We start from the raw sequence: 27934 nt of genomic DNA, 5'->3' as shown, positions 1-27934 counted from the left end.
ATGGGTTTAGCAGAGGCTGTGCTGAAAACTAAGCAGCTGGGCAATGCACAGGGTGTCTGTGTGACAAGCTATGGAACAGCAGTGTGGTATCTGACACATCTTGGAGTTGGCAGCAAGAGAGCAGGACCATGCTTTGTTTTGTTTCGGGGCCACAGCCAGCTGTACTCAAGCACTACTACACCAGTATGGTGCCCAGAAACTGTTCCCAGTGTTGCCAGGGCAGACTCTGCATTCCCCACATGACTCCAGCCCTCTGAGCCACCAATCCAATCAAAAGGCTTTGGCCATAAGGTCTGGTTGGGCCTGGCTGAGAATGTGGGAGGATTTTTTGTTTTGTTTTATTTGCTCATTTTTAGTCCCAGGAATACAATTTTTCAGTTCTTGGTGCAAGATAGATGCTTGACCACTGAGCCACATACCCAACAAAGAGGTATTTTTCTTTTTTTCTTTCTTTTTTTTTTTTTTTTTTGTTTTGTTTTTGGGTCACATCCGGCAGTGCTCAGGGTTACTCCTGGCTCTATGCTACAGACATTGCTCCTGACAGGCTCAGGGGACCATTATGGGATGCCCGGGATTCGAACCACCGACCTTCTGAATGCAAGGCAAATGCCTTACCTCCATGGCTATCTCTCTGGCCCCAAGAGATATTTTTCAGCAGGGAATCTAAGCCTGGAGGGAGGGTGTTCATTGCAGCCGGTGGGGGAGTCTCTAACTCTCTTTCCCTCTCCTGAGCAAGTCTGTGAGAGTCAGGGGCCAACCTAGTGGGCAGCTGGTGAGATGAGCTCATGGTTGGGTATCACTTCTTTAGCACAACTCCACTCCTAAAGACATTGAAGACAGGGTGGGGTGTGGACCAGGGACTTTAGTTGGTACACAAACCTCTTTATGCTGCCCTCCCAACAAGAGTCTGACTGTCCTCAAGAACAAGCAGACTAGGCTGGAGAAATAGTGTAGCATTAGGGTAGTTTGTGTTACATGCAGCCAACCCAGGACAGATAGTGGTTCAAATCCTGGCATCCCATATAGTCCCCTGAAGCCTGCCAGGAGCAATTTCTGAGCACAGAGCCAGGAGCTAATCTGTGAGTGCCTGCCAGGTGTGGCCCCAAAACAAAACAAACAAAAAAAGAACAACCAGACCTTGGCCAGAAGGAGCAGCACAGTAGAGAACCTGCCTGCCCACCTTGAGGGCATCTGGCTATGCATGTGGAATTCCTGTGTCCTGTGTGCACTGATCACTAAATTCCAGCAGCTCTACCATCTGTCTGTGCCCCCCGCCCCCATCATCACAAACACAGAAGCAACAGAACAGACTGACCTATGGAGGGTTGCCAAGACTTGCTCGTATTCCCCAAATCTAAGAGGCTCATCTTTATCACCTCCTACTTCTACCCCTCCTGCTCAGTCAGCACCACCAGCAGCAGCACCCACATTTAATGATTGCAGAGTCATTGCAGGTTGAATTTAAGGGAGACAGTGGGAGGGACATTTCCTATCCTTCTCTCCAACTCTACATGCATTCTGGTTGGGAGGAGACGGGTGGTGGTGGTTCTGTTCTGTCCAGTCCTGCCATACCACTTAGCCTGGGCAGAGGAGGGCACCAGCACAGTCCCCATAACCCCCTACAGCATGTGCTTGGAGCCACAGTTGGTGTAGACTCCAGACTCATCGCTCCATCAGAGTCAAATTACGGGCAGGATATTTTCATGAGAATTAAATCTGGCTACATGAATGTGTGTATGGGGGTGGGGGAAGCAAGAAGAAAAGAAAGAGTTTCATTGCCTCTCAGGACAGCAGCAAGTGGCAGTCAGGACTGAACAGGTGTCTTCCCTGGCCTTTCCTCTCCTCCTTTCCTTTCCCTGCAGCCTGTGTGCATCCTCAGGACCCATCAAGCTGAGGCAGTTCAGTCACCACATTCACCGTCCAGTGGGCAAGCCCAAGACCCCATCATGGGTCTCCTAGTCACACCCACTCTTGCACATCCCCCTAGCTGGAGGTGCTTGATTCTGTTTCTGTCTGTATTTGTGGGCACACCTCAGCATTGCTCAAAGCTTACTACGAGTTCTGTGCTCAGGGATCTGTGGGCTCGAGTCCATATAGGATGCCATGTATCAACCCACATGCAAAACAAGTTCCCTACTCACTATGCTAGCACTCTGGCCTGTGAGAGAGAGACAGAGACAGAGACAGAGAGACAGAAAGAGACAGAGACAGAGAGAGAGAAAGAGAGACAGAAAGAGAGAGAGAGAGAGAGAGAGAGAGAGAGAGAGAGAGAGAGAGAGAGAGAGAGAGAGAGAGAGAGAGAGAGAGAAGGGACACCTCCCAAGAAATGTCCAAGAGGCCAAAGGATCTCACCAGTGGTTCACAGATAACCAGGCTGTATAGGAGGCCTGAGGATGTAATGCTGTTGGAAATTCCTGCAGTGCTGGATGGAAAGACCCAGATCACTCCCATGGGGCTAGAAGGCCTCTGTCATCGCATCAGTCCAGTTCATGGTAGATTCCTTTTAGGCTTTTTTATTTCTTGTATGTCTTTTCTTTACCCAGGCCCATTTCCCCACAAATGATTTGGTTCTTCTTTTTCTTTCTTTCTTCTCTTTCTTCTTTCTTTCTTTCTTTCTTTCTTTCTTTCTTTCTTTCTTTCTTTCTTTCTTTCTTTCTTTCTTTCTTTCTTTCTTTCTTTCTTTCTTTCTCTCTCTCTTTCTTTCTTTCTTTCTTTTCTCTTCTCTTTCTTCTTTCTTTCTTTCTTTCTTCTTTCTTCTTTCTTTCTTTCTTTCTTTCTTTCTTTCTTTCTTTCTTTCTTTCTTTCTTTCTTTCTTTCTTTCTTTCTTTCTTTCTTTCTTTCTTCCTCCCTTCCCTCCATCCCCTCCCTCCCTCTCTCCCTCCCTCCCTCTTTCTTTCTTTCTTTCTTTCTTTCTTTCTTTCTTTCTTTCTTTCTTTCTTTCTTTCTTTCTTTCTTTCTTTCTTTCTTTCTTTCTTTCTTTCTTTCTTTCTTTCTTTCTTTCTTTCTTTCTTCTTTCTTCTTTCTTTCTTTCTTTCTTTCTTTCTTTCTTTTTCTTTTTTCTTTCTTTCCTTTCTTCCCCCTTCCCTCCATCCCTCCCTCCCTCCCTCTCTCCCTCCTCCTCTTTCTTTCTTTCTTTCTTTCTTTTCTTTCTTTCTTTCTTTCTTTCTTTTCTTTCTTTCTTTCTTCTCTTTCTTCTTTCTTCCTTCCTTCCTCCCTCCCTTCCCTCCATCCCCTCCCTCCCTCCTCCCCCCTCCCTCCCTCTTCTTTCTTTCTTTCTTTTTCTTTCTTTCTTTCTTTCTTTCTTTCTTTCTTTCTTTTTTCTTTCTCTCTTCTTTTTTTACTTTTTTTTTTGAAATTGTAACATGCCTAATAGATGTAAGTGGTACCACACTGAAGTTTTGAATTGCATTTTTCTTATGATCAATGGTGTTGTGTATATCTGCATGTGCTTGTTGGCCATTTGAATATTCTTTTTGGAGAAATGTCTATTTGAATCCATTGCCCTTTGGGGAGGGGGTTGTTTTGGGGTCACACCCCACTCTGCTCAGAGGCTACAGTACCTTGCTCTACATTCAGAGAATTCTCCTTGGAGGACCATATGGGATGCTGGGGATCAAACCTGGATCAGCTGAGTGCAAAGCACACTAGTTAGGACCCAGTATACTATCACTCCATCCTTTTTTGCTCATTTAAAAAATTAGGTTGTTAATTGTTGCATTATAAAACAATTTATTCTGAATACTGGACAATTATTATATATATGACTTGACAATGTTTCTCCCATTCATTATGTTGATAATTTCCCTTTGAGTCTTGTGCTTTTGTTGTCAACTCTTTTTTTGTGTGTGTGGTTTTTGGGTCACACCCAGCAGTGCTCAGGGGTTATTCCTGGCTCCAGGCTCAGAAATTGCTCCTGGCAGGCATGGGGATTCGAACCGATGACCTCCTGCATGAAAGGCAAACGCCTTACCTTCATGCTATCTCTCTGGCCCCTTGTTGTCAACTCTTAAGAATTCATTTTCTAGGGACCAGAGAGATGGTATGGAGGTAAGGGCTTTTGCCTTTCATGCAGAAGGTCGGTGGTTCGAATCCCGGCATCCCATATGGTCCCCTGAGCCTGCCAGGATCGATTTCTGAGCATAGAGCCACGAGTAACCCCTGAGTGCTGCCAGGTGTGATCCAAAAAAAAAAAAAGAAATTCACTTTCTAATATAAAATCATGAAGATTAAAGTCATATTATCAGCTAAGAGTTTTATCATTTTAACCTTATAATTATATCTGTAATCTATTTTAACTCATATTTTTATTATACTATAAGGCAGAAGTCCAACTTTATTCTCTGTAACTGGATCTCCAATTGTCCCACCACCACTTACTGAAGTAATAATTCTTTCCCACTAAATGAGCTCGGCACTACTAACAAAACTCGATTTGCCATAAATGTATAGGTATTTTATTTATAATTCTATTTTGTTTTTTATATGTCCATGTACCAAATGAGTTTACTTTGTAGTACACATTAGAGTTAGGATATATGAGTCTTTCAATTTTGTTCTTTAGTCAACTTTGTTTTTACTATTGAAGACCGTTAACATTCCACAGAAATCAAGGATTGACTTTCAATTTTACCAAAAATAAAATGGTCATTAGAAGTTTGATAAGGATGGCATTGAGTCTGTGATTTACTTTGGGAAGTACAGTCACTTTAATATTAAGTCTTTGAATCTATAAAGATGGAATAATTTACTTGTGTCTTGAAATTTTCATACAGAAATATTTTATATTTAAGAACACAGGTCTTTCACCTTCTTGGTTAACTTTTACTCAGGTCACTTTTACTTTGACCCTTTTACTCAGGGTCAACCCAGTAGTGTTCAGGGCACCAGGTGATGCCAGGCATGGAACCCTTATCCCTACATATAATGTATATACTTAGCCCTTCGAGTAAGTTTTTGTGTGGGGGATCTTTAGGGGATTCTGAATAAAAGGTTGTGTCATCTATGAACAGAAATTGTTTTAGTTCTCTCTCTCTCTCTCTCTCTCTCTCTTTTTACTTAAAATGGTTCTTTAGTACAATTGACTAATAGCAGTAGGTGACCATGGCTGATGTGCAAAGTTGTTAAGCATTGCAAGGTACTTCACTAGAGAGCTCTGATACCTACTTATGGGAGAAGGTTTGAGACTCAGCTCCTACAGATAACTCAGGGCTAGAATCCAGACTGCCTACTTGGGCTGCCTGGATAGAGGATGCCCCATATCAGCCATATACCTTGAAAGAATTACATTTCCCACTTTGTGTTTACAGGAAAGGTCTGGGTGCCCAAGCAAAAGCCAATGGATCCCGGGCTAGAGAGTGTCACGCTAGAGCCAGAGCTGGAGGAGGCATTGGCAAATGCTTCAGATGCAGAACTCTGTGACATCGCAGGTAAGAGGCTTTCCAGGAATTTCTCTGCATCTTCCAGAAAGGTTTGACCTATCGATGTCAATACCCTCTCTGTTCCTAGCAAGGCCTAGACCTTGAGTGTTCAAATAAAAATCGAAGACCAGAAACCAAAAACAAAAAAACAAGAAGTGAGACCCCAAATCTATGATGACAGGGAGCTCCCTATTTGTTGCCATGATACCCCTGGGGAGGTGAAGGAGGGATAAGCAGTTGGGACCTCTATCCTGCCAGCTGAGAAGAGAGAAGAGAAGGGGACAGGCACAGCACAAGCATCTCAGATTTAAGGTTGCACAAAAAGCTGAGGCATACTCATCAGATCTTGCAATGTTGCCAGATTCATAGAGTAGGGCTATGAGATGAACCTCTAGGTATCAATGTACACAACAGCCTTCATCTCCATGTGCATTTCACTGTGCTCCTCCCAGGCAGCCAAACACTCCAGAAGATGGGCTAAAATCTAAAGTCCTTTGCTGCCCACCCTGGTCTCCTCACCAGCTGCCCATTTCTACCTCCACTGAAGCCAAGGCCCAGCAAACCCCTACTGTGCCTCTCCTCATATCCAGGGGATGCCAGGTCTTTTTCTTTTGAAGGTTTGATGGCCACTCTGATTTCTTCAGAAGAGGGAAGGAAGGTGGATAGGGTGGGAGAGAGTGGGTGGTTGCTCTGCTCTATCAAGAATAGCATTAGATCAGGGAAAGGAGGAGGAAACCCCACTGTGGGGCATGGGGAGGAGTGAGTTCAGCAATTCCAGGGACACCCTGAGGGAAGGAAAGCAGGTGAACAACTGCAGGTGAACAACTTCACTGTAGTTTCAGTGAAGCTGGCTGGGGACAGAGTCTAACTATGAACTTAGTTCCACTCTATTACTCCTTCACACATAGAAGACATTCTCCTGGGCCTTCTACTGGGTGCAGGCTCCAGAGGAGCAGTGGGGGGGGGAATAACCCTGATAAAAAGAAGTCACTTTCCATACTGGCAGAACCTGAACCAAACAAACACAGAGTGGGGTGGGGTGGGGAGGGGACTTGTGTGTGAAATGACAAAGTAGCGGCTGACAGATAATGCATAGAGCCCCAGTACCGCATGATCCTTGCCTGGCTCCAGCACCCAACAAGGAGTAACTTGCAAATGATGCTGAATATGTCCCTCCCCCCCCCACAAATGAAGAATAATAACAAAGAAAAGTGAGTGATATGATCTAAATAGACTACAAGGGTCTTGGGCTGGTGGTAGAGGGGAGATGAGAGTGGTTTGAAGCTGAGCCCTGATGAGGAGAAATTAGGGGTGAAGGGGAGTCATAACTCAGGCAAGATAGCAAGATGGGGACACTCAGGGCTGCAGAGCCGCTGCTGAGCCGCTGCTCTGCAGGCACATAAAAAGCAGGCTTGCTTTTCTGCAGTGACAGGAACATGTGGGAGGACACCCCACCGACGTGTCATCCTGTCCCTGCCTCAGTGCATTTGTGCCAATTTGTGTGACTCACCAGGTCCCCCTCAGTGACTGTGCTGCTGATCGGGGTGGATCCTAGTGAGCCCTGGCCTTGAGAGGACCCAGGGCGTGCTGAGGGAATAGCCCCAAACCTGCCTATCCCACCTTGGAAATGTCTCCTATATGGTAAAAAGTGGAAAGCACAGTCCCCTGGGAGCCCAGTTCTTGGTCTGTCTCTGCAACCACTGTGTCATCTGTGAGCACTCGAAACTAGCTGTGAGGATGGGAGGGAGGTGGGCCTGACATACCTTTAGGGACCAGAAAGAATTGGGAGTAAGGACTCACCCACCATCTTGAGAGCAGTTGGCACCAGGAACTGTTGGGATGCTCAGTGGCTGTGGCAGCCAGTCCTCTCCTGGCTTCTTCCACACGCCCAGGTCTGTGAGTACCTGGTCTCAGACCCACCACCACCACCATCACTACCACCTGCTCTGGGGAGCCAGAGAAAGGCCCTCCAGCAAGGCCCAAAGCAGCCCAGCAGCAGAGGCCCGGATGTGTGCTGTTATCTCTCATCCGAGTGGACACACTCATGAGTGCGTCTGCCAAGGCAGAGGGAGGAGAGAGAACTCATGTTCTTTTTAAGTGTTCAAAAATAGTCCCTTTCTTGAGTTTTGAGGAAGTTTTGTAGACTTTTTTGGGGAAAAGAAAACTACGTTCCCGAGCACTAAATTCAGCCTTGTCAGTATCTACAAGGAATGAAACAGTGGGCAGAGCTGGTGCCTGTCTTCCTCCAACATTCACTCCTGGGGACAAAGAGAGGGAGGAGCAGGGGGAGCCCATGGGGGTGTAGGCCAGAGGGAATGCAGGCTGCAGAGCCTCCAGGCTCTTTAGCTTGGACTAACTTACTTACTCTCTCCACCCTCCCTCACTCCTTCCTTCCTTCCTTCCTTCCTTCCTTCCTTCCTTCCTTCCTTCCTTCCTTCCTTCCTTCCTTCCTTCCTTCCTTCCTTCCTTCCTTCCTTCCTTTTCCCTTTTTCCTTCCCTTCCTTCCTTTCTGTCTTCCTTCTTTCCTAACTTCATTCCTTTCTTATTCCTACCATCCTTCTCCCTCCCTCTCCTTTCCTTCCTTTCTCCCTTCCTTCCTTCCTTCTTTCCTTCCTTCTTTCTTGAAACCCTAACTTTCCTTGAAATACAAAATGTTTTATTTCATCTTAGACCTGAAATTGGCATATGTTGCTTCCTGGAACACATTCCCTGTCTTTCAATTTCTGAGGTTGAGGTGGAGTCTTTTGAATTTGAGCTCTTCAGGCACCCTGGTATGTGGAGTGGATGGGAGGGGGTGCTAATTTAGTTACCAGGAGAGCTGCCCTCTCTCAATGACCTGAGACAAATGATTTCACTCTTGAGCCTGCTGGAAGAGTTGGAAGTTGCCTTGGATTTTTGTTTGTTTGTTTTACAAATTGAGCAGGCTGGGGTCGAAGAGAGAGATCAAAGGGCTGGAATGCACTCCAGATCCAATCCCCATCACACCTGGCCCCACTGCACCAATGGGGCTAACTCCTGAACATTGCCAGAAGCAGCTCATAAGCTTTGCCAAGTGTGGCCCCAAATAGCAAATAAATTGAATTGAACAGGGGGTAAAGTTGAGGAATGGTTATCATTGATTATCCAAAATAGAGGATAGAAATAAGTGTTCAGGCTCTGAATACCCTTTTACAAGTGAGAAAACTAAGATTCCTAGGGGGGAAGTGGCCTGGAACAGGGCCAGCCAGAAGGACAGAAAACAGTAGAAACAGTGCTGAGGCCAGACTGAGCCCAGGTTTGTCTCTCGACTTTTCTGGTGGCTTCCTGCCTCTGGGCCAGTACATGAAAGCTGACACCTGAGCACAGTGGTAGCTTCCATTCCTCATGACTCTGGATGTTCTAAGCAGTTCCAGATGTAATAAGAGATGACATCTTCCTGTAATTCTCGCAATGCCTCTGAGCAACATCTCTCAACCTGGGATCCATGCACAAAGCTGCTTGGGGGGGGGGGCGCAAAAGAGTCCTCCCCAGCAAGGAGGAATTCAGTGATGGTTTGTTCATCTGCTGCTGACTCAGGTTCTGAGTTTCCATGGCCCGTGGAGAAGCAGCTGAAATTAAATCCCAGAGAGCTAAAAAAAAAATGCAGATGCCTCTCTGCCTACTAGTACTTCTTGGTGATGAGCATGCACATCTAATTTTAGTGGAGAAGATGCTGGGAATGTGAGAAACAGAAGGGACTGGAGGATTATATTGTCCTATGGTTCTCAGTTCCTATGAAGCATCAAAGGTATTCAAGATTAAGAAGTGTATTTTGGCAATAGCACAGCAGGCAGGGCATTTGACTTACATGCATCAGGTCCAGGTTTGATTCCCAACACCCCATATGGTTCCCAGGCACCACCAGGAGTCATTCATTCCTGAATGCAGACCCAAAAGTAAGCCCTGAGCACTGCTGGGTGTAGTTCAAAAACAAACCATCAAAAAATAAATGTTATTCTTTATAGCACTTGCCTTGCAGATTGCTGACCCAGTTCAATCTTCAGCATTGCTGATGGTTCCCCTAGAAAAATCCCTGAACATTGATTCCAGGAATGAACCCTGAGTACTGCTGGGCATGTCTGTCATTTCCCTGTTTTAACTAAAAAAGAAATGTTAATTCCCTTACTGGTTGGTCGGAGCTGGAATCCGTATACTGTCTACGCCTGCTGTGCCATTCATCTGTGCAGTTAGCACCTGTCTCTGGAAAGAGGAAGCTCAAGCCCAGAGAGAAGAGACTTGCCCAAGATCACTCAGCTTTGAGGGCTGAGCTGGGAATGAAATTGTGGTCTCCTGCATCCTCACTAAGGGTTTTGAGTTGTCTTCTCTAATATAAGTCATGTCTAATAAAAATGATGAGTGGAACATAAATATCCAAAACATTTACCAAATTCTGGAAGGGAGAGCTGGAGTGGGATGGAAGAGAGAGAGAGAGAGAAAGAGAGAGAAGAGAGAGAGAGAGAGAGAGAGAGAGAAACATGCCTCACCTTGCCTGGTGTTGTTTAAAGGATATACTCATGGGGAGAGAAAGTATGTTTCTCTGACCTCCATAGGAGTTGCACAGGATTCCAGTCATGTCTAACAGTGTGTAGACTGGAGGCTATGAAATATAGCAAGGAAAGGGAGGAATCTAGCAGACTACCCTGTGGAAAAGAAGCTTTGTTCCAAAACTTAAAGGATAGAAAGGGGGGAGAGAGTCAAACTCAGGCTGCTGAGTTGGATTTGAATTATAGCTAAGCAATATGTTTTTTATATAAATTCTGAATAGGACATACTTATACTTATTCACTATCTGAAACCCCAATTTCATTAAATAACTTGTTTAGGGGTTGGGGTTATGTTTAAGATTTGTTTTGGTTTTGGGTTTGGGACCATACACAATGGTGCTCAAAGGCCACATATGGCAATGCTTAGGGGACTATATGTGCTGCTGAATTTCAAACCAGGGTGGTAGCCTCAGCCACATGCAAGGCAAGCATCTTCACCTTTGTACTCTCTCTTCAACCCCTGGTCTTTATTTGCCTTTGTTCTGGGACACCCCAGCATTGCATGTGGCAGAAGAATCATAGTAGAAGTGTTGTTTTTTCAAAGTAGAAGAATCTAAAGAGCAGGAGCCATTTGTGTCCCTAAGGCAAAGACTTTTGGCAATGCTGGTGTTGCCTACCAAACCCTAGGAGGGGCAGAGAAGTGAGACTCAGTGGGATCTCATGTCCTCATCTTTCCTCTTGACCAGTAGCATCAGCCTCTGCCCCTATGTCCATTTGGCTCTCTGCAGTCAATTGTCTGCATACAGCCAGAAGACAGCTTCAGAGCTCCAGGCTTACCTTCTCCCCCAGCTCTTGTCTACGACAGCCTCCCAGGGCACCTGACCCCTTCCCACAATCCAAAGGCACCAAACAATCCGACTGTATATATTTCAACCAACTCAACACCATGTGATTTTGATGAGTCCTGCTTGGGTCAGGCTGGCTGGATGTGCCTGTGGGATGTTAGGGACATTAATACTCTGAGGACAGGGACAAAAGGATTTTAGGCTGCAGACAAAGATTTAGAGAGTTGGGTAAATAGACAAGAGTAGAAAATCAGATCAGCTTAAAAGCTCCCAGGCAAGTGTCAATTGTGCTATAGGAAACCAGAGAAAAGGTCTTATAAACCAAAGCATGAGGGAAGTGAAAAATCACACTCACAAAGAGCTCACATGCCTATGATGTTTGAAGGATGATAACTTCCTTGATAATTCCTCTGGCCGAGTTCATATCAGTGCAGTAGGGACATGCCTGGAAGGTATGGGACAATGGCAGAAACACAGAATCATTTTTCATACAGAGATTTTGTCTTCTCTGAAATCACTGTTTATCAGATCAGGTGCAAGCAACAGTTATTTCGTATAGGGGCTGCTCCTCTCTGAAACTCCTGTTCCTTTGGTTGTTAATGGCTACATCAGGGAGTCCATCTAGGTGCACTGGCAAAAAAAAATATGCAAAATATACATCTTTTCTGCCTAGAAGCAGGTGTGTTATCTTGACTATACATTTATTTATCAGAACATTATTGCAATATATTTCATTGCTATAAGAAAGGTCTTGCTGTTTCTGGAGTGTGACACTTTTATGGCCAGGAGGGTTTTCTGCCAAGGGACTGGAATCACCACCCCTTCCCTGTCTTCACAGCAATTCTGGGCATGCACACGCTCATGAGCAACCAGCAATACTACCAGGCCCTGGGAAGCAGCTCCATCGTGAACAAGGAGGGACTCAACAGTGAGTATGGACCCTACTGTCTCCTTCTCTGTATCCCCAACTCCCATGTGGTATCCTCCCTGTATTGGCTTCCTCTGTCTGACAACCCACATCATGTTACACAGGTTTGATCCTTTTCTGGAGCTGAGTCAACCTACCTTTCCCTGCCACCCTCCTGGGATCTTGCATTCTATCCTGTTGAACAAGCCTTCCCCAGGGCCAGTATTATGAAAATAGTTTCCCGAATGTCCTTCTACAAGCTTGAGAGATGTACTTCTGATTTTCATTTTCCCAAGGGATCTCAACTTCACATTTGAGTACAGTGTGATGTGAGAGGAGATAAAATTTTCATGTCTTCCTGGATAGCCCTGGTTCTTCCAATCCTGGTTGGGAAACCTTCGCTGAGCATTTCTCAGGGTCTTCCCAGGTCTGACTTTGAGTGCCTCTTCTGTTCCACGTGTCCCCCATGTTTGTTTTGGGTCTTATTTTTCATGGTCCTTATGGTCCCACTGACTTGTGCCCAAGTTGGCCTTTTGGTCCCAAAGAGAAACACATGTGCGAAGAGAATATTATTAGTCCTTTTCTCTGGGAGGCATGAGTGTTTCCTGCCCAATACAGGTCTTGCCATATCCTCACAAGAATCCCTGCCATACAGGTACAGCTAAAGACACTGAGGTGCCCTGAGTTTGAATGTCCCACAAGCACCTCAGGTTTCAGGCATAGGTGCTGACCCTGACTTCTTTGTAGGGCTCCTCACACTGTGCCATTCTTTGTGGTACCCCTGCATATGCCATCTCTGCCCTCAAACTCAGCCACTACCTCTTTCCCTTGTGTTGAGGGGAGGGGGCACCCTTAACCCCACCACCACCACCCTTAGGAATCACCTCTTGCTGATCCCTCTAGGTGTGATCAAACCCACACAGTACAAGCCTGTGCCCGATGAAGAACCAAACTCCACAGATGTGGAGGAAACTTTGGAGCGAATAAAGAGCAATGATCCAAAACTCGAAGAAGTCAACCTCAACAATATTAGGGTACGGTCCCTTTATTTCACTTCCCCTGTTAGTGGGATGGGGGTGATCTGTGTTTAGAGAGCTGGAAGGACCTTGCTTGGGATCTAGGAGTGAAGGGGGTGCACAGGGTAAGCAACCCCCTCCCCCAGGCCTGCATCCTATCTGAGGGCTAGTGCCAGCACTCCCAAGCACAGTCCCACCAGCAGCTAGCTCTGCCCCAACTCCTGAAACCTGTCATGGTGTTCCAAATCCCGAGCTTCCCTGAGATAAAGTCTCATCTCAGACATTCCTGGAGCACAGTGTCCCAGAATGGGAAAATCCAGGGGTCTTCAAGATAATCCAAACTCTGAAAATGTCCTCTCCATCATATGGACATATTGAGGTACACTGTCTCCCCAAGGTCCTAGGATATATTCTAAGACATGGGCCTGCGCCCTTCCCACCCCCAGGATATGAGTGGGGCTGTCTAGGCAGCTAGGGAAGCTAAGTAGTGGGCCCAGCTGGGTACCATCTGCTCAACCCTGGGAGGGTGTGGGCAGATGGGGAGGGGGGTGTGCAGACTTCGGCTTTGCTCTCTCATTTCTCCCCTTTCCCATCCCTGGTTACCAGCCCGTGGCAAAATCAGATTAGAAGGAACCTGTGCTGCCACTGCTGTTCCCATCCTATCCCTCTGGCCCTGCTCCAGGGAGAGCTACTGTGATGCCCTGAAATGAGAGAGCTGTGAAAACACTGCCAGGCTAGGTCTCAGGGGACCTTCTTCATCTGCCCAGCGGGAGATACTGGCATCCTGGCAGGGAACACCAACCTCAAACTCTGGAGTGTGAAGGCAGCACCTGGGGGGCCCTCTTGGGACCTCAGTTTTCTCATTCACCTGAGGCAATGACACTGGACCAATGATCTTCATCTGAGGAAATGGAAAAGTGTTTGCTGATGCCCAAGCTCACCCTTCTCCACATGCTGGAGATTCTCTTTGTAATGGGTTGGGAACATGCCCAAGCATCAGGGTTCAGTTCAGGTTTCAGCATCATGTGCTGTTAGGGGGTGACAAAGAGACTTCCAGGACAGAGGTCACCCAGAGACCCTCCAGCAGTATTGTGCCCTCCCACTCACTTTTTCAGAAACAGAGCAGCATTCCTCACATCTTCTCTAATGTTTGCTGTGTTTTTTTCATAATAGCCATTTTTCCAAGGTGGCAAGCAATACTCCATTGTTTTATTCCTCAAAGTCCAGCAGAAGTCTCAGCCCTATTTTTCTTTTGTATATCCTCTCACCATTATTTCCTCTGTACTCAGCAAGGGTGGTGAGCAGGTCCTTTCTAGAATTTTTTAGAAAGAATGTCCTCAATCTGTTTATCACAAGAGGCTCAGAGAGATAGTACACAATCGATCCGGCTTGATCCCCTAAACTCCATATGGTCCCTCAAGCTCTTCTTTCTAGGAGCAATTCTCATGTGCAGATCCAGTAGTAGGTGCTTAACCCTGCTGAAACTAAATATTAACAATTCTTTTTAAATATCATTCAGGGGCTCAAACACCAGTATAGTGGGTAGAACAGTTGCCTTAAATGCAGCTGACCTGAGTTCAATTCTCAACATCCCATATGGTCCCCCAAGAACTGCAAGGATAATTCCTGAGTATTGTCAGATGTGGCCCTAAAAAGAAAAAAAAAAGAGTCATTCATTGTTTACCACAAAGTTCTCCCCCCAGTTCAGACTCTAAGGAGTGAAGCCAGAGCCCTTTTCTCATTCCAATTTCTGGGGATTCAGAAACTCACTTGGAATCTGCATGATTGCTTTTCAGTATGTCCCACTTGCCCCAGGTATGCTGATCTGTGATGCTTTCTCTCACCAGAATATCCCCGTCCCCACCCTCAAGGCATATGCAGAGGCCCTAAAAGACAACACACACGTGAAGAAGTTCAGCATTGTGGGAACCCGGAGCAATGACCCAGTGGCATTTGTATGTACTGTTCTGTTCTTCAGCATTGAGGGAATGGGAGTGGGAGGGGGAGCAGAAAGGTCTGAGCATGTGGCTGCATTAGTCCATATCCCAGAGATGAAGTTCCTGCCTAGTGGCAGGTACTGGGCTGAAGGTCAGTGCAGGCTATGGACTGCACAGCTGCCATCCAAGGTCCATTTAGTTAGTACCACTGCCAGCCCTGCTCCCTGAAACTCAGACTCCCACTCAGCTGCTGAGGATCAGGGTGCAGGAGCTCAGTTAGTTTGCCTCATAAAAAGCTTCACAACAGAGAAATGGAGGCTAGGGGATGAGATGGAACTGTGAGTCATAGGGACCACAGCTGGATTTCTCCCCACTGGGTGACATATATACAAGGGGAAGGGTTGCCTTCCTTAGCCATGTGCCTCAGTTTTTCCCTGTCTAAAATCATTGTCTATGCAGGGAGTTTAGTGACCTTTTTTTTTTTACCCATATCTTAAAAATATAGATCGGGGCCGGAGTAGTAGCACATCCATAGGGCATTTGCCTTGCATGCAACTGACCCAGGACAGATCTTGTTCCGATCCCCGAGCCAGGAGCGATTTCTGAGTGCATAGCCAGGAGCATCACTGGGTGTGGTCCCAAACCAAACAACAACAACAACAAATTTTTTTTTGGTTTTTCAGGCCACACCCGTTTGATGCTCAGGGGTTACTCCTGGCTAAGTGCTCAGAAATTGCCCCTGGCTTGAGGGGACAATATGGGACGCCGGGGGATCAAACTGTGGTCCATCCTTGGCTAGCGCTTGCAAGGCAGACACCTTACCTCTAGCACCACCTCGCCAGCCCCAACAACAATTTTTGTTTTATTTTGTTTTGGGGTCACACCCAGCAGTGCTCAGGGGTTACTCCTAACTCTATGCTCAGAAATCGCTCCTGGCAGGCTGTGAGACCATATGGGATGCTGGGATTCGAACCACGTCCTTCTGCATGCAAGGCAAACGCTCTACCTCCATGCTATCTCTGGATGGACAACAAATATTTAGAGAGCAAATTGCAAGGGGTGGGAAGTATTGGGTCACACCTGACCAGTGCTCAGGGAATCATATGGGATGCTAAGGATGGAACCTGGATCAATTAGATGCAAAGCAAGAGCCCTGCTTGCTGTATAATTCCTCTGGTCTGTGGATGGACTTTAGGTAGACCTTTTATAGTGTTGATTCAGTCTCTAAAAACTACACTCAGAGAGCTACTATAGGGCTTAAAGCACTTGCCTTGTATGTGGCCAGTTCTGGTTCCATCCCTAATACCACATCCCTGAGCACCTCCAGGAGTCACTTCTGAGCACAGTCAGCAATAGCCCAAAGAGCACCACCAACTGTGACTCCCAAAACCCCTAAAACAAAACTAACAAGCCAAAATTCCATACTACACAGCCTTCATTTATTGACCATCTCTGTGCTCAACATTTGCTCTGGGGACACATAACAGGACTGAAACAATTGCTGCTCCTATACTTCTTCTCTGCCCCACATAGAATCAGTCCAAGTGGGCTCTATTATGCTCTTTATATCTGGGGCTTAATCCCCCCCCACTACACATACTTATCTCTCTTATTGATACTGCATTTAATTCCATTGTGGTTCCAGAGCATACATGGTCTGATTTGTGGTCTTTGACATTTACTTGATGGCCAGAGCAGGGTTGATGGTGGGGGAGGAGAGTGCAGTCTGTTGTTTTTGAATGAAACAGGAGGCAGATGGCAGTTATGTCATGTCTCAGCTCTGTAGCTGAGCTCAGTCCCAGATTTTCTGCCTGCGGCCTGCTCTGTCTGTTCCTTACTAATGGAAGGAATTGAGATTCCATAAGGAAAGCCAGGTTCTCTGTTTCTCCTCACACTTCTATTTGTTTTCCCCTTGTAGTTTGACACTGATATCAAATATAGATACATCTGGGCTGGAGAGACAGTACCATAGGGAGGGTGCTTGCATCTTTGATCTCTAGCACCCCATATGGTTCCCTGAATCTGGCTAAGAGTGATCCCTGAGCACTGAGCCAGGAGTAATCCCTGAGCACTGGCATTTCCAGTGTCAGGATCCAGAGGAGCAAAGGAAACATGGTAGAAGACTGAAAGTCACTCTTCTGTAGAGAACTAAAAGAGTGGAGGATGCACCCAGTGTCAGAGACTGGGCTGCTCTGTGGGGCTTTGGAAATGGAGACTGGAGCGGGGAAAGGCACAAAGTACCACTTGGAGAATGAAGTTTCCCCCTCTTCTTCCCCAGTTCCAGCAGTCCAAGTGGGCAAGATTCTTGCTCCTTGTAACTCCATATCTTAGTTTTTCGCTGCTTGGAGGTGACTCACAGGGTCTTTATTCTCCTGTGCATGCCTCCAGGCCCTTGCAGAGATGCTCAAAGTGAACAGCGTGTTGAAGACACTGAATGTGGAGTCCAACTTCATTTCTGGAGCCGGAATCTTGCGCCTGGTGGAAGCTCTCCCTCACAACACTTCTCTCGTAGAACTAAAGATCGATAACCAGGTAAGAGGAGCTAGCACGGTCTCCCAGCCAGCCTCCTCTAACAAGCCACACTTCCTGGCCTGCCCCTCTGCCTGTGTGCTGCTGGCCATGGTAGCTGGTGCTGAGTCCATCTCTCAGAGACCTCAGTGGCTAGTCCTTCCACACCCTCCCTCTCATTGTCCTGCCTCATCATACCCACAATGTATGTGTTCTTCTGGTTCCTGCTTCTGTCTCATTGGAATAGGGAGCTCTTTCCTGACTTAGATCACCCTGGCTGGGGAGAACCTCCTTGTGTCTCACAGAAATCATCTCCCTCAGGCTCCTCCTCATAGGTTTCCATGCTACTTTCTGCTGCTCATATCTATGCCTCCATGCCAGAAATTTCATGTATTTTCCTCAATAGCTCTGGGATGGAATTACCTCCTAACCATTAAGGTAGCACTCTGAGAAAATTCTAGCTTGTTTTTTGTTCTTACAGGATTATTACAATGTCACCATTGTGCTTCAAGGGTTTATACTTCAAAGCCACCTTTCACTTATGACTTTCTTGTTTCTTCCTCCCTCCCTCCTTCCCTCCAAAACAAAAACAAAATGAACAAAAATATGTTTCTACTCAGAACCTCTTTGTATCCAACAAAGAGTATCTTAGGCAATACTACCCAAAACACCTCAAATTTATGATGAGGATGATTTTTTTTGTTTGATTTTTGTTTTGGGGCCACACCCAGAAATGCTCAGGAATCACTCCTAGCTCTGCACGCAGGAATTATTTCTGGCAGTGCTCAGTGATGCCAGGGGTCCAACCTAGGCCAGCCCATGCAAGGCAAGTGCCTTACCTATACTATCTCTGGCCTTGATTTTAGTTACTATTTGTTTGTGGTGCATTTTTTTTTTTTTGCCACCTCTGTATTTACATCAATCTGTATGGAGTCTGATCCACAACTTAAAAAGCTGGTCTCTGGGCCCAGAGAGATAGCACAGCGGTGTTTGCCTTGCAAACAGCTGATCCAGGACCTAAGGTGCTTGGTTCAAATCCCGGTGTCCCATATGGTCCCCCGTGCCTGCCAGGAACTATTTCTGAGCAGACAGCCAGGAGTAACCCCTGAGCACCGCCAGGTGTGGCCCAAAAAAAACCCAAAAAGCTGGTCTCTAAGCCTTTCCCAGAGAGAGAATTTAGATCTGCGATGGCGAACTTATGGCACGCGTGCCAGCCGGGGCATGCGAAGGCCTTGCAGCTGGCACGCGGGAAGGTCCAAAATTAATAAATTTATAAAATGTATAAAGAGTTTTTATATACTAAAATCTTATTATTAAGGTTTAATTGACGTGCAGGCACTTTGAGGAAATTCTTTGGTTTTGTGCAGCAGTTTGGGCACTCGGGCTCAAAAAGGTTAGCCATCACTAGTTTGGATCCTGAACTCTCTCCTTCTGTTTTGTCTGCACCTCAATCTCCTGGTGAACTTCCATGCTGTCCAATTGGCCTCATCTCTGTATCCCTAAGCCCTGCTTAGTACTCAGCCCTTGTAGGAAGGCTGCCCTTGATAACTCTGCATGTTGTTTACTGAAACAAAATGGAAAGGGGCAAAACCCAAAGCCTCTTGCCCTGTAAGCCTGGCCATGCCGTTTTTCTCATCCAAAAAGGGCACTAATTCATCTAAAAGAGCAGTTCTATTCATGGTCTACATATGCGTACAACTCTAGTTGCTCTGCCTCATTCCCAGCTCCTCCTACTCCAGGCTCTCTGCCCTGGCTGCCCATGCTTCCCTGGTGGCAGGAGGGGCAGAGCAGATGGAAAAAAGGCAGCAGCAGGCCTGGCAGTGCTTGTCTCTGGGATTAGCCACTCAGGTGACCTGGACAGGCGTAGGAGTCTAGCCAGAATCAAGAAACCTCACTCTCAGGCCAAGTGGTCAAAGATGACCCAGAGCCTGATATGGGGTGACTGGCAGAGTGCAAGATGCTTACCTCTCTACTCCCAGCTGTGCCCCCCTGAAGTCCAGAGACGGGACTAGGCTCCCCTCACCTTGGGTACATCTACTACCTACACTCTGATGGAGAGGTTGAAGCAGTGGCATGTGGGCTGTGCTCTGAAGAGTAGGGATCTTGACTGCTATAGCACCCCAGACAGCACGAACAATGGCAGCCCAGGTGACAAGTACCCGGGGAGGTGTTCTGCAGGGAAGCCAGGAGCCCGGGGAGAGAAGGAGATACTGTGGGCAGTACCCCAGCAGGCTTGCCATGTGGGACCACCTCTCTGGGGTGCCAGAGGACGTAGTGAGGAACACTAGGCTTGTTCCCCATTCCTGGCTTAAAACTGAGCTCTTTAGAGACCGAGGTCCTGTCCTCAGCCTTTGCACCAGAAAGCATGTCTATAAGCTTTAGGCCTCCCTTTTCCTTTTATGGCCAAAGAACGGGGCCTGGAGAGCTGCATCCAGGGTGACAAAGAGCCTGGCAGGCCAGCTCCAGCTGGGAACCAGGGTTCTGAAGCTGTTTATCTGTGGTCAGTCTCTCTTTACCTCCAGACAGTGCTCAGGCACCTGAGGGTGATGGAGCTGGCCCTGACCCAGAGCCAAGGGCACTAAGAAAATTTCTAACCTATTCCTCCTTATACAGGTGGGGAAACTGAGCCTTGGCCAAGGGATGGGGCATGCAGGAGGTCTCAGATCAAGGAAGTATCAGAAGTAGGACAGTATTTCTAATTCTGCGGTCATGCCTATGGATACTCCAGGGCTACTCTTCATGGATACTTTGAAAGTCATTCCCAGTCGTGCTTGGGAGACCTGCAGTTCTGTGGATCCATCTGCATGCAAAGCCTGCCCTTTGGGCTCCCTACCCTGCTCTCAAAGCTGAGAGGCCCAGCTATCTGTCAGGAAGGCTGCATTGATGAAAGGATAGGAAGTATCTTCTCAGCTCCTCAGAGAGCAGGAATAGTAGATGAGGTGCTTCACCCATCCTACAACAGACCTTGTTTGTTTTGAGTTTGTTTGGGGGTCACCCCAGCCATACTCAGGGTTTACTCCTGGCTCTATGCTCAAGGATCATTCCAGGCTGGCTCAGGAGACCATATGGGATGAAGGGGATTGAACCCAGGTTAGCTATGTGCAGCAAATGCCTTACCTACTACTTCAGCCCACAGGATCCAGCCCCCAGGTCATTTTTAACATTGCTCTCTGCACCTGATTCACCATCCTCTCTCCCATCACTTCAAAGGGGCTGACTCTAGCCCAGGCCCTTACCAGGACTTTCTCTTTCTCCCTCCCTCCCTTCCTAGCACCCCTTCACTTATTCTCATTATTTCTCACTCACATGTACACACAGATAGGTGTGCAAATTAGGATAAGAGAAGCCTGGGAGATATTAACTGAATTTTTCTCTTTTTAGCCCAGATTTGAACAGTGAGGGTGTGTTTGATATTTTAAGAGAGGCCGTAGGGCCTTTCCTTGTTCCAGATCATATAGCTTCCTTAGTGGAGACTACTTACAACAAAAGCTCTTCTAGGATAGGGTACTGAGGTTCTTGGATGGCAGCTGGCTCTCTTTACTTTACAAGGAGGCTAAGCATGACTTCGGGTTTTGAAAGACAGAAGAAAAATAGACTCTGTAGGGACAGGAGAGCTTCCAAGCAGTGATCTGCCAACAAGGCTACCCAGTTCAGTACTCAGGCTTGGGGATTCTGGGGCCTCTGGGGGCCCACCTAGCAGAGCTAGGGGGTCATATGGTGCTGGGGATGGAATTCAGATCTTTGCACCCCAATTCTGAAAACCGACTCTCAAAAACAAAGGGAGTATGATTTTAGTCAGTTCTGCTGCTCCTTGTTTTATTCCTTACATATTTAGCTTCTCTGAAGCAGCAGCAGCAGCAGCTCATGGTCTGTACATAATTTTTGTGACTGTAGTCTCATTGTGTATTGAAATCATTCAGTCTTGAAATATTCAGGCTCCACGCAAGGACAAGCACGTGCCACTGTCCTTTCTCAAAATGCCAATTATGGTGTGCTTCTTTTTCCCTTGGCTTCACTTCTCAGGGTGAAAAAAGATAGTCAGTTAGACGAGGAGGGAAGAGGAGGGAGGGGAGAAAAAGGAAAAAAGGCAAGAAGAAAGAACAGAAGGGAAGAAAGAAGAAAGGGAGGGAGGAAGGAACAGAGGGAGGGAAAGAGGAAGGAAGGAAAGAAGGAAGGAAGGAAAAAAGGAAGGAAGAAAGGAAGGAGGGAAGGAAGGAAGGAAGGTAGGAAGGGAGAGAGGGAGGGGAGGTCGGGAGAAGGGAGGGGGAAAACAGGAGAGAAAAAAGTCCAGCAGGTACAACAATCAGGGAAAGCTGTGTGGTAACACTGCACACTCAAGTCAGGTACCCACTATAGATTGCTTACTCTCCTAAGCCAGGAACTCTCCCCACAGAGGCAGATGCATCCAGAGATGTGCCTCTTCATGCCTCTTAAAATAAAAAAGAATCACATCCCAGTTCAGACCTGACTCAGTCCTGTTGTTTGTATTTGAGAAAAGTCATTGAATGAACCATGCTTCAGTTTCCCCACCTTTAAATGTGAATGGTTAAAGAGATAGTGCAGCAGGTAAGATGCTTATCTTACCACCAGTAGGCCTTGAGCACTGCCAGCTGTGGCTCCTGAACCAAAAAGTAATAAATTAATAAAGTAATACAATAATAAAATACAAGTGATACTCATGCTCCCCTCAGAGGTCTATGAGAGACTTTGTAATGTTGATACAGTCACCAGTCTTTGGCATGTGGGCTTTTCTTAGGAAAGGAGGGGCCCTGCCCACTGTTCAGTGAACACAGGCGGTGGTAGCAAGGTGTGTGACAAGGACTTATTTCTGAATGGCAGATTCAAGGAGCTTCTGGGAAGAACATTTTACCTTCTTCCTTCCCTTCCTTCTCCTGCCTTTCTTCCTGACATTGACCTTTTTACTGAAAAACAACTTTTGCAGAGGAAAGCGAGTACACCTCCAGGGGCTAGTTGAGTGGATCCATAGCTATAGACCCCAGTGTACCCAAATCAAGATTCCAAATATTCTAGCATCCCAACAGGTTGGCTCTCTCCTATCAGTGTGTCCTCCAAGAATAATCCTACTTGGCTTTTGGTCCCCAGACATGAGTTTTGTCTGTTTTTAAATCTCCTATAAATGACATTGGGTGCATGACTTCCTTTGTGTCTGATTCTTGAACATCCATTGTCCTGAGTATGTGATTCATTGCTGTGTACTATTTACAACCACCACCCTGCCAATATCTGGCCACTCCAAACCACAGTGAGTGTGGATGCAAGTCAGGAACCCGGGCGCAGTCTGGCTGGGTGGTTCTGGCTCAGCCTCTGATGAGAGGATGGTGGTGATCTGCCCAGGGCTGGAAGAGCTGCTTCCCAAGGCATTGCTCAGTAGTATCTTGCCATGTGCACCCTTCCTTAGAGCTGCTCAGAGCTCCAGGATACAAAGGAATTTACCCTTTCCAGAGTAAAAGAAGCAAGGTCAAGAGAATAAAAAAGCCGATGGTCTTTTGCAAGACTGTCTTGGGACTTAACACATGTGGCTTTGACCATATCTGTACACTGGTAACTCTGAGTGCAGCCACGCTAGCTTATGGGAATCAGGTTCTAGCCTCTGAAGGTAGAAACATCAGAGAATTCAAAGGTGTATTTACTTTTAGTTTTATTTGTAACAGGGCTCCGGGCCATTCCTAGCAGTGCTGGGGACTGCTTCTATAACTCAACTATATTTCCTTGGGGACCTTGTGGTGCTGGGATGAACTGGGGGTAGATCTATGCAAGGCATATGCCTTAACCCCTGAGCTGGCTCTCTGATTCTTGCAGACATATTTTTAAACCCCCAGCACGTGAGTAAACCTCATAGCTTGGTTTTATCTTCTGTGGCTTGGTTTTCTGACTTGAAGAACTCCCCAAGGTGGTACCCCAACTCTCAAGAGGTTCACAGATAAAAGAGGATAATTGAGCCACAGTGTTTTAACTGTTAAGTCAGCTAGGGTTTGAAACATAGGGTTTGAAAATCCCCAGGGCCCCTTTTCATTGTTCTGCCATGTGATCCCAGCTGTCCACATCTTCTGGGTGCCCAAAAAATGCCAGTTCTGGCCCCTACTCAATGTTCCAAGTGAGCTTTCTGATGCCTGAGGCATATCAGCCAGGATGGGGGAGGGGAGTCTCATAGCTGCCAGCTGCTCCACCGTGCACTTGATTTCACTGCATGGCCAGTCAGTAGTTCTGTCAGCAAATCCAGTCTGAGCAAGCATGCAGGGATCCATGCCTGGAAGGACATGTCTACTCTCATGTTCTCTAGGCCAGGGCAGTTAGCATTCTAATCCAAAATATGATTATTAACACAGCAAGCCCATTCTAGATCAGAGTCCTCCCTTCCAGTGTCCTTATCTGTGCAGAGGGACAACGGACACAAACTAAATGCCTACCTGCACAGTCCTGGAACCATCAGAGTTGGGAGGGAGCTCTTAGTGCCTAGTTTGAAAAGACTACCAGAGACTACTGAGTGAAAAGGGCAAGTTGCAGAACAACAGATAATGGTGTGCAAGCTTTTTTGGGGGGTAGGGGCACATCTGGTGACGCTCAGGGGTTACTCCTGGCTATATGCTCAGAAATCACTCCTGGCTTGGGGGACCATATGGGATGCCAGGGATCAATATGGACCAATCAGCTGCAGGACTGATCGTCCTGGATCAGCTACATGCAAGGCAAATGCCCTACCACTGCACTATTGCTCCAGCCCCTGCAAACTTTTTTTGTTTTGTTTTTGTATTAGGGCCACACTCAGCAGTGTTCAGGGGTTACTCCTGGCTCTTTGCTCAAAATTGCTTCTGGCAGGCTTTGGGACCATATGGACTCCAGGAATCAAACCCAGGCCTGTCCTGAGTTGGCCACGTGCAAAGCAAATGTTCTATCGACGTGCTATCACTCTGGTCCCGGTGTGCAATTTTAATACAAAATTTTCAAAAGTGGATGGAGAGGTAGTACAGGAGTAAGGTGATTGCCTTGCATGTGGTGGATCTGTTTCCATCCCTAGAATCCTGTATGATTCCTTAGGTCTCATCAGGAGTAAGCCTGAGAACCACCAGATGTGGGCTGAAGAATAAAGTCAGTCAATCTGTATACTTGTATGCTATGTACACATGCAACTTGAAGAAGTTCAAATTGGAACCTACACACACACACACACACACACACACACACACACACACACACAACTCCTCACCCTCCTGAGCAGTAAGGGTAATTGCTTCTGTGGCAAGAGAGCAGGTTTGATAACAAATGGAATGAAGCAGGGCTCTTTCATTGTACTTAATCTGCTTTAGAATCATTGGTGTTTGTGTTTGTTTGGGACACAGCTCACTCAGTGCTGGGGGGGGGGGCAGGGGAATCCTACTTAGCCTCTTTCGTGCAAAGCAAGTGCACCAGCCCTTCAAGCCAGGCCTCATTTACACTCTAATAATGTGATTCTATGTAGTCGCGAGTGAGTTATTGAATCTTTAAGCAAATCTGAAGAGAAGCAAACTTCCTTTCCTAACCACCCTCTCCCCAGCTCAGCTGCCGGAATAGGTCCCAGCTGGGTCAGCATAACTGGATGCTTGCTGGTTCCCCAAGGGGTTCCTGATTGCCTTTCACCCACTGTCCAGGTCATCCAAGCAGGCTATTCTTAGACTCCCAGAACATGGGCCCCAGGGGCATGCAGGGTTACAGACTTCACCCGCCCCTTGGAGAAGATATCCATAAACCCTTTATTGGCACCCCTCTTGGCTCATCATAAGTGGAGCCCATTGGCTCAGTGGACAGACCTGCTGTGCTGGTACAACAGGCGACTCTCAGTTGCTCCTGAGCTCCCCTAGGCACCTGTGCAAGCTGGGAAGTAGCAGACTCCACTCAAACCCTGCTTTTGCAGCCAGTCATCAGTGGGATGTGGAGGACACCCTTACTACCTCCATAATTCACATGACCTTTGCCTGCAAAAATAAAAGGGCTGATAAAAGGGCAGACTCCATAGGTTGATGGGTGGGGAGAAGAAGTTTGCATGCACAAAATATTTAGGACACTGAGTACATTGAGTACAATGGACAATTAAATGAAGCACACAGCATCAGTAGAGGAGTAACTGAACACCAGTGTTATCCAAGAGTGTCTGCTGAAATGGCCAGCATCTGGGCCCCAGAGAACTGGGGACCTTAGTGGGAAGAGTGCTTAACTCACACATTCGATCCTCAGCACCCCATGATTCCCAAAGTAAGGAGTAAGCCCTGAGAACTACCACATGTGGCTTCAAACAGAGTGGAAGCTTCTGTCAAACTATGAAATTCATTTGTAAGATATAAGCACATTTTCTATTTCACCCCTTTGTTAACTCCTAGAACCCTCCATGGAGATGGGCAAGAAGATCTAATAGAATATTAGGACCTTGAGCTTGCTCACACAGATGCTTTTGAATGCATGGCAGGCTTCCCTGTGAGAGAACCTGGACCTAGAGAATATACAGGAGCTGCTCCAGTCTCAGATTGAGGCCAAGACTTGGCTCCATCATTACAAGAAGAGTCCAATACATTTTCTGCCCATTCCCGGACTCAATTTACTCCTCCCTTGGAGGGAGACACCAGTTCCTGCTTGTTTGGAAACATTTTGAGGAGTCCTTTGCCCCTCCAGCACACCAGCCCTTTTTTTAAAAAATAATTTTGTTGTTTGTGGGCCATAGTGATAGCACAGAGGTAGGGCATTTATCTTGCACGCAGCTGACCTGGGATGGACCCAGGTTTGATCCCCAGCATCCCACATGGTCCCTCAAGCTTACCAGGAGCTATTTCTGAGCGCAGAACCCCTAAGCACCACTGGGTGTGGCCCCAAAACAACACACAAAATTTTTTTTTGTTTGTGGACCATATTCACCATGCACAGGGGTTACTCCTGAATCTGCACTCAGGAATCACTCCTGGCAGTGCTTGGCAAACCATATGGGATGCTGGAGATTGAACCCTACCCGCTATCACCAGCTTCTTCTGAACTTCAGCCTATCCTGAACACTGACAGAGCTTCTGCACCAGTGATCTCAAGGAGAGGCCAGGCCTCCTACTAAATGGGTCTGGCAGGGAGTCGCCAGGTCCTTCATAGAGTCCAGATGTCTCTGTCTCCCAGGCCAAGTGGAGCTCAGAACTGAGCTGAGTTCTCTGAGGACAGGCCCCAGCTCTTCCAAGCAATTTTAGAAGCGTTGCCAGACAGGCGGGTGGAATTTCACCAGCATTTCTCTCTTCTCCTGCCCCACTGAGCTGGGATGAATGCTGGGAACACAGAATGAATTCTGGGATGTGTTCTCAGCCTATGACTCACCTACAGTTCCGTGCCTGCCCCTTTGGACTCTGGGCACTTGTGTCTTTTTGTCCATTTCCCATGGCTGCCTTCTGAGTGCATCTGGCTCCCCAATAGATCCACTTGCCATGAGAGGGTGATGCTGCATCTGCAGTGATCTCCAGAGGCTCCCAGCCTCCAGCAGGGAGATGAACTTGTTTAAAAGAACCTACCTTGGGGCCAGAGAGATAGCACAGCGGTAAGGCATTTGCCTTAGACGCAGAAAGACGTGGTTAGGTGGTTCGAATTCCAGCATGATATATGGTCTCCTGAGCCTGCCAGGAGCGATTTCTGAGCCTAGAGCTAGGAGTGACCCCTGAGCGATGCCGGGTGTGACCCCCTCCCCCCCCACACAAAAAAGAACCTATCTTTGGCCCCACAGTTTCCTCAGCTCTTGGTAGCCATGATATGGTCTCCATTTTTAAATTCACTTATTTGGGGTCACACCTGGTAGTGCTCAGAGCTTACTCATGCTCAGGTATCACCTTGGTGGGGCTTGGGAGACCATATGGGGTTCAGGGATAAAACCCAGTTTGCCTGTGTACAAGGCAAATACTATCTCTCTTGTCCTGTTCTCCCTCTTAACATTTTTATCCTTTCAAGAATGTTACAAAAACACAACTATATAGTCTATAACTTCTGTATTTTCTTTCCCAAACACAATTTTCCTGTTCATTCAGGTTTTCCAAATCATTCAGACCTATGTATGACATGCCACACTTCCTTTTAGTTGCTGAATATTATTAAATGTCTCATAGCTAGTTTACTCCCTTTCCATGCTGAAAGGCCTCTAGGTTGTTTCCAGGTTCATCAGTGACAGAGAAAAAAACTAAACAAAACAAACCAACCCTAACCCTAACACTGCAGTCAACATTTATGTACTGTTGTTTCATGTCAACTTGTTCTATTTCTCTGAGATTATGAGTAAGAGGTCAATCGTGGTTGTTTTTTTTTTTTTTTTTCTAAGAAACAGCCAGATTTGGTGCCAGTTTCCAGTGCCCACCAGTAAATATATGAACCAGCTTCTTTGCAACCCTTGGTAGCCTCACTCTCCCCACCTGGTTTTGCTCCTTTGCTGTTGCTGCAGTAAGGATGGGGGAGTTCACATTCTTGTTTGTGATACTGGGACACTGAGTGTTGGTGCTCAAATGTGTCTCCCTCTGCGGGTGGTGTGCTGGAGAATCTCACATAATGGGATTGCTGTGGCTCCAGGCATCTAATGGCAGTGTCCCTGAAATCTCCCTCAGTGATGGGGGTAAAGCTAGGGAGGGGGCTGGTGCATAGTGGACACAGGATCACTTAGCCACAACCTTAGGCCCTATTTGTGTTTATTTTAAAGCATCTCTGCTAAATACACAGTCAAATCTCACTGTAGTTCTTTTATAAAAACTACTGATTAGGGGCCGGGAAGGTGGCGCTGGAGATAAGGTGTCTGCCTTGTAAGC

The 27934-nt window shown here is 46.9% G+C and overlaps 1 protein-coding gene across 1 annotated transcript in view; it reads left to right on the top strand.

Moving 5' to 3' along the window:
* The window catches only part of TMOD1 (tropomodulin 1), a 59129-nt gene that overhangs the window by 25577 nt on the left and 5618 nt on the right, over nucleotides 1-27934 (top strand). The window contains exons 3-7 of the mRNA XM_049784164.1: nucleotides 5307-5426; nucleotides 11603-11692; nucleotides 12575-12705; nucleotides 14535-14642; nucleotides 17013-17156. Of these exons, the coding sequence (XP_049640121.1) occupies nucleotides 5307-5426; nucleotides 11603-11692; nucleotides 12575-12705; nucleotides 14535-14642; nucleotides 17013-17156 (593 nt within the window). The remainder of the gene's footprint in view (nucleotides 1-5306; nucleotides 5427-11602; nucleotides 11693-12574; nucleotides 12706-14534; nucleotides 14643-17012; nucleotides 17157-27934) is intronic.

The sequence above is a fragment of the Suncus etruscus genome, chromosome 1 (genome assembly GCF_024139225.1).
Source record: "Suncus etruscus isolate mSunEtr1 chromosome 1, mSunEtr1.pri.cur, whole genome shotgun sequence".
Taxonomy (NCBI): Eukaryota; Metazoa; Chordata; class Mammalia; order Eulipotyphla; family Soricidae; genus Suncus; species Suncus etruscus.
Note: the sequence above shows the minus strand (reverse complement) of the source record. Positions and strands in the feature narration are given on the sequence as shown.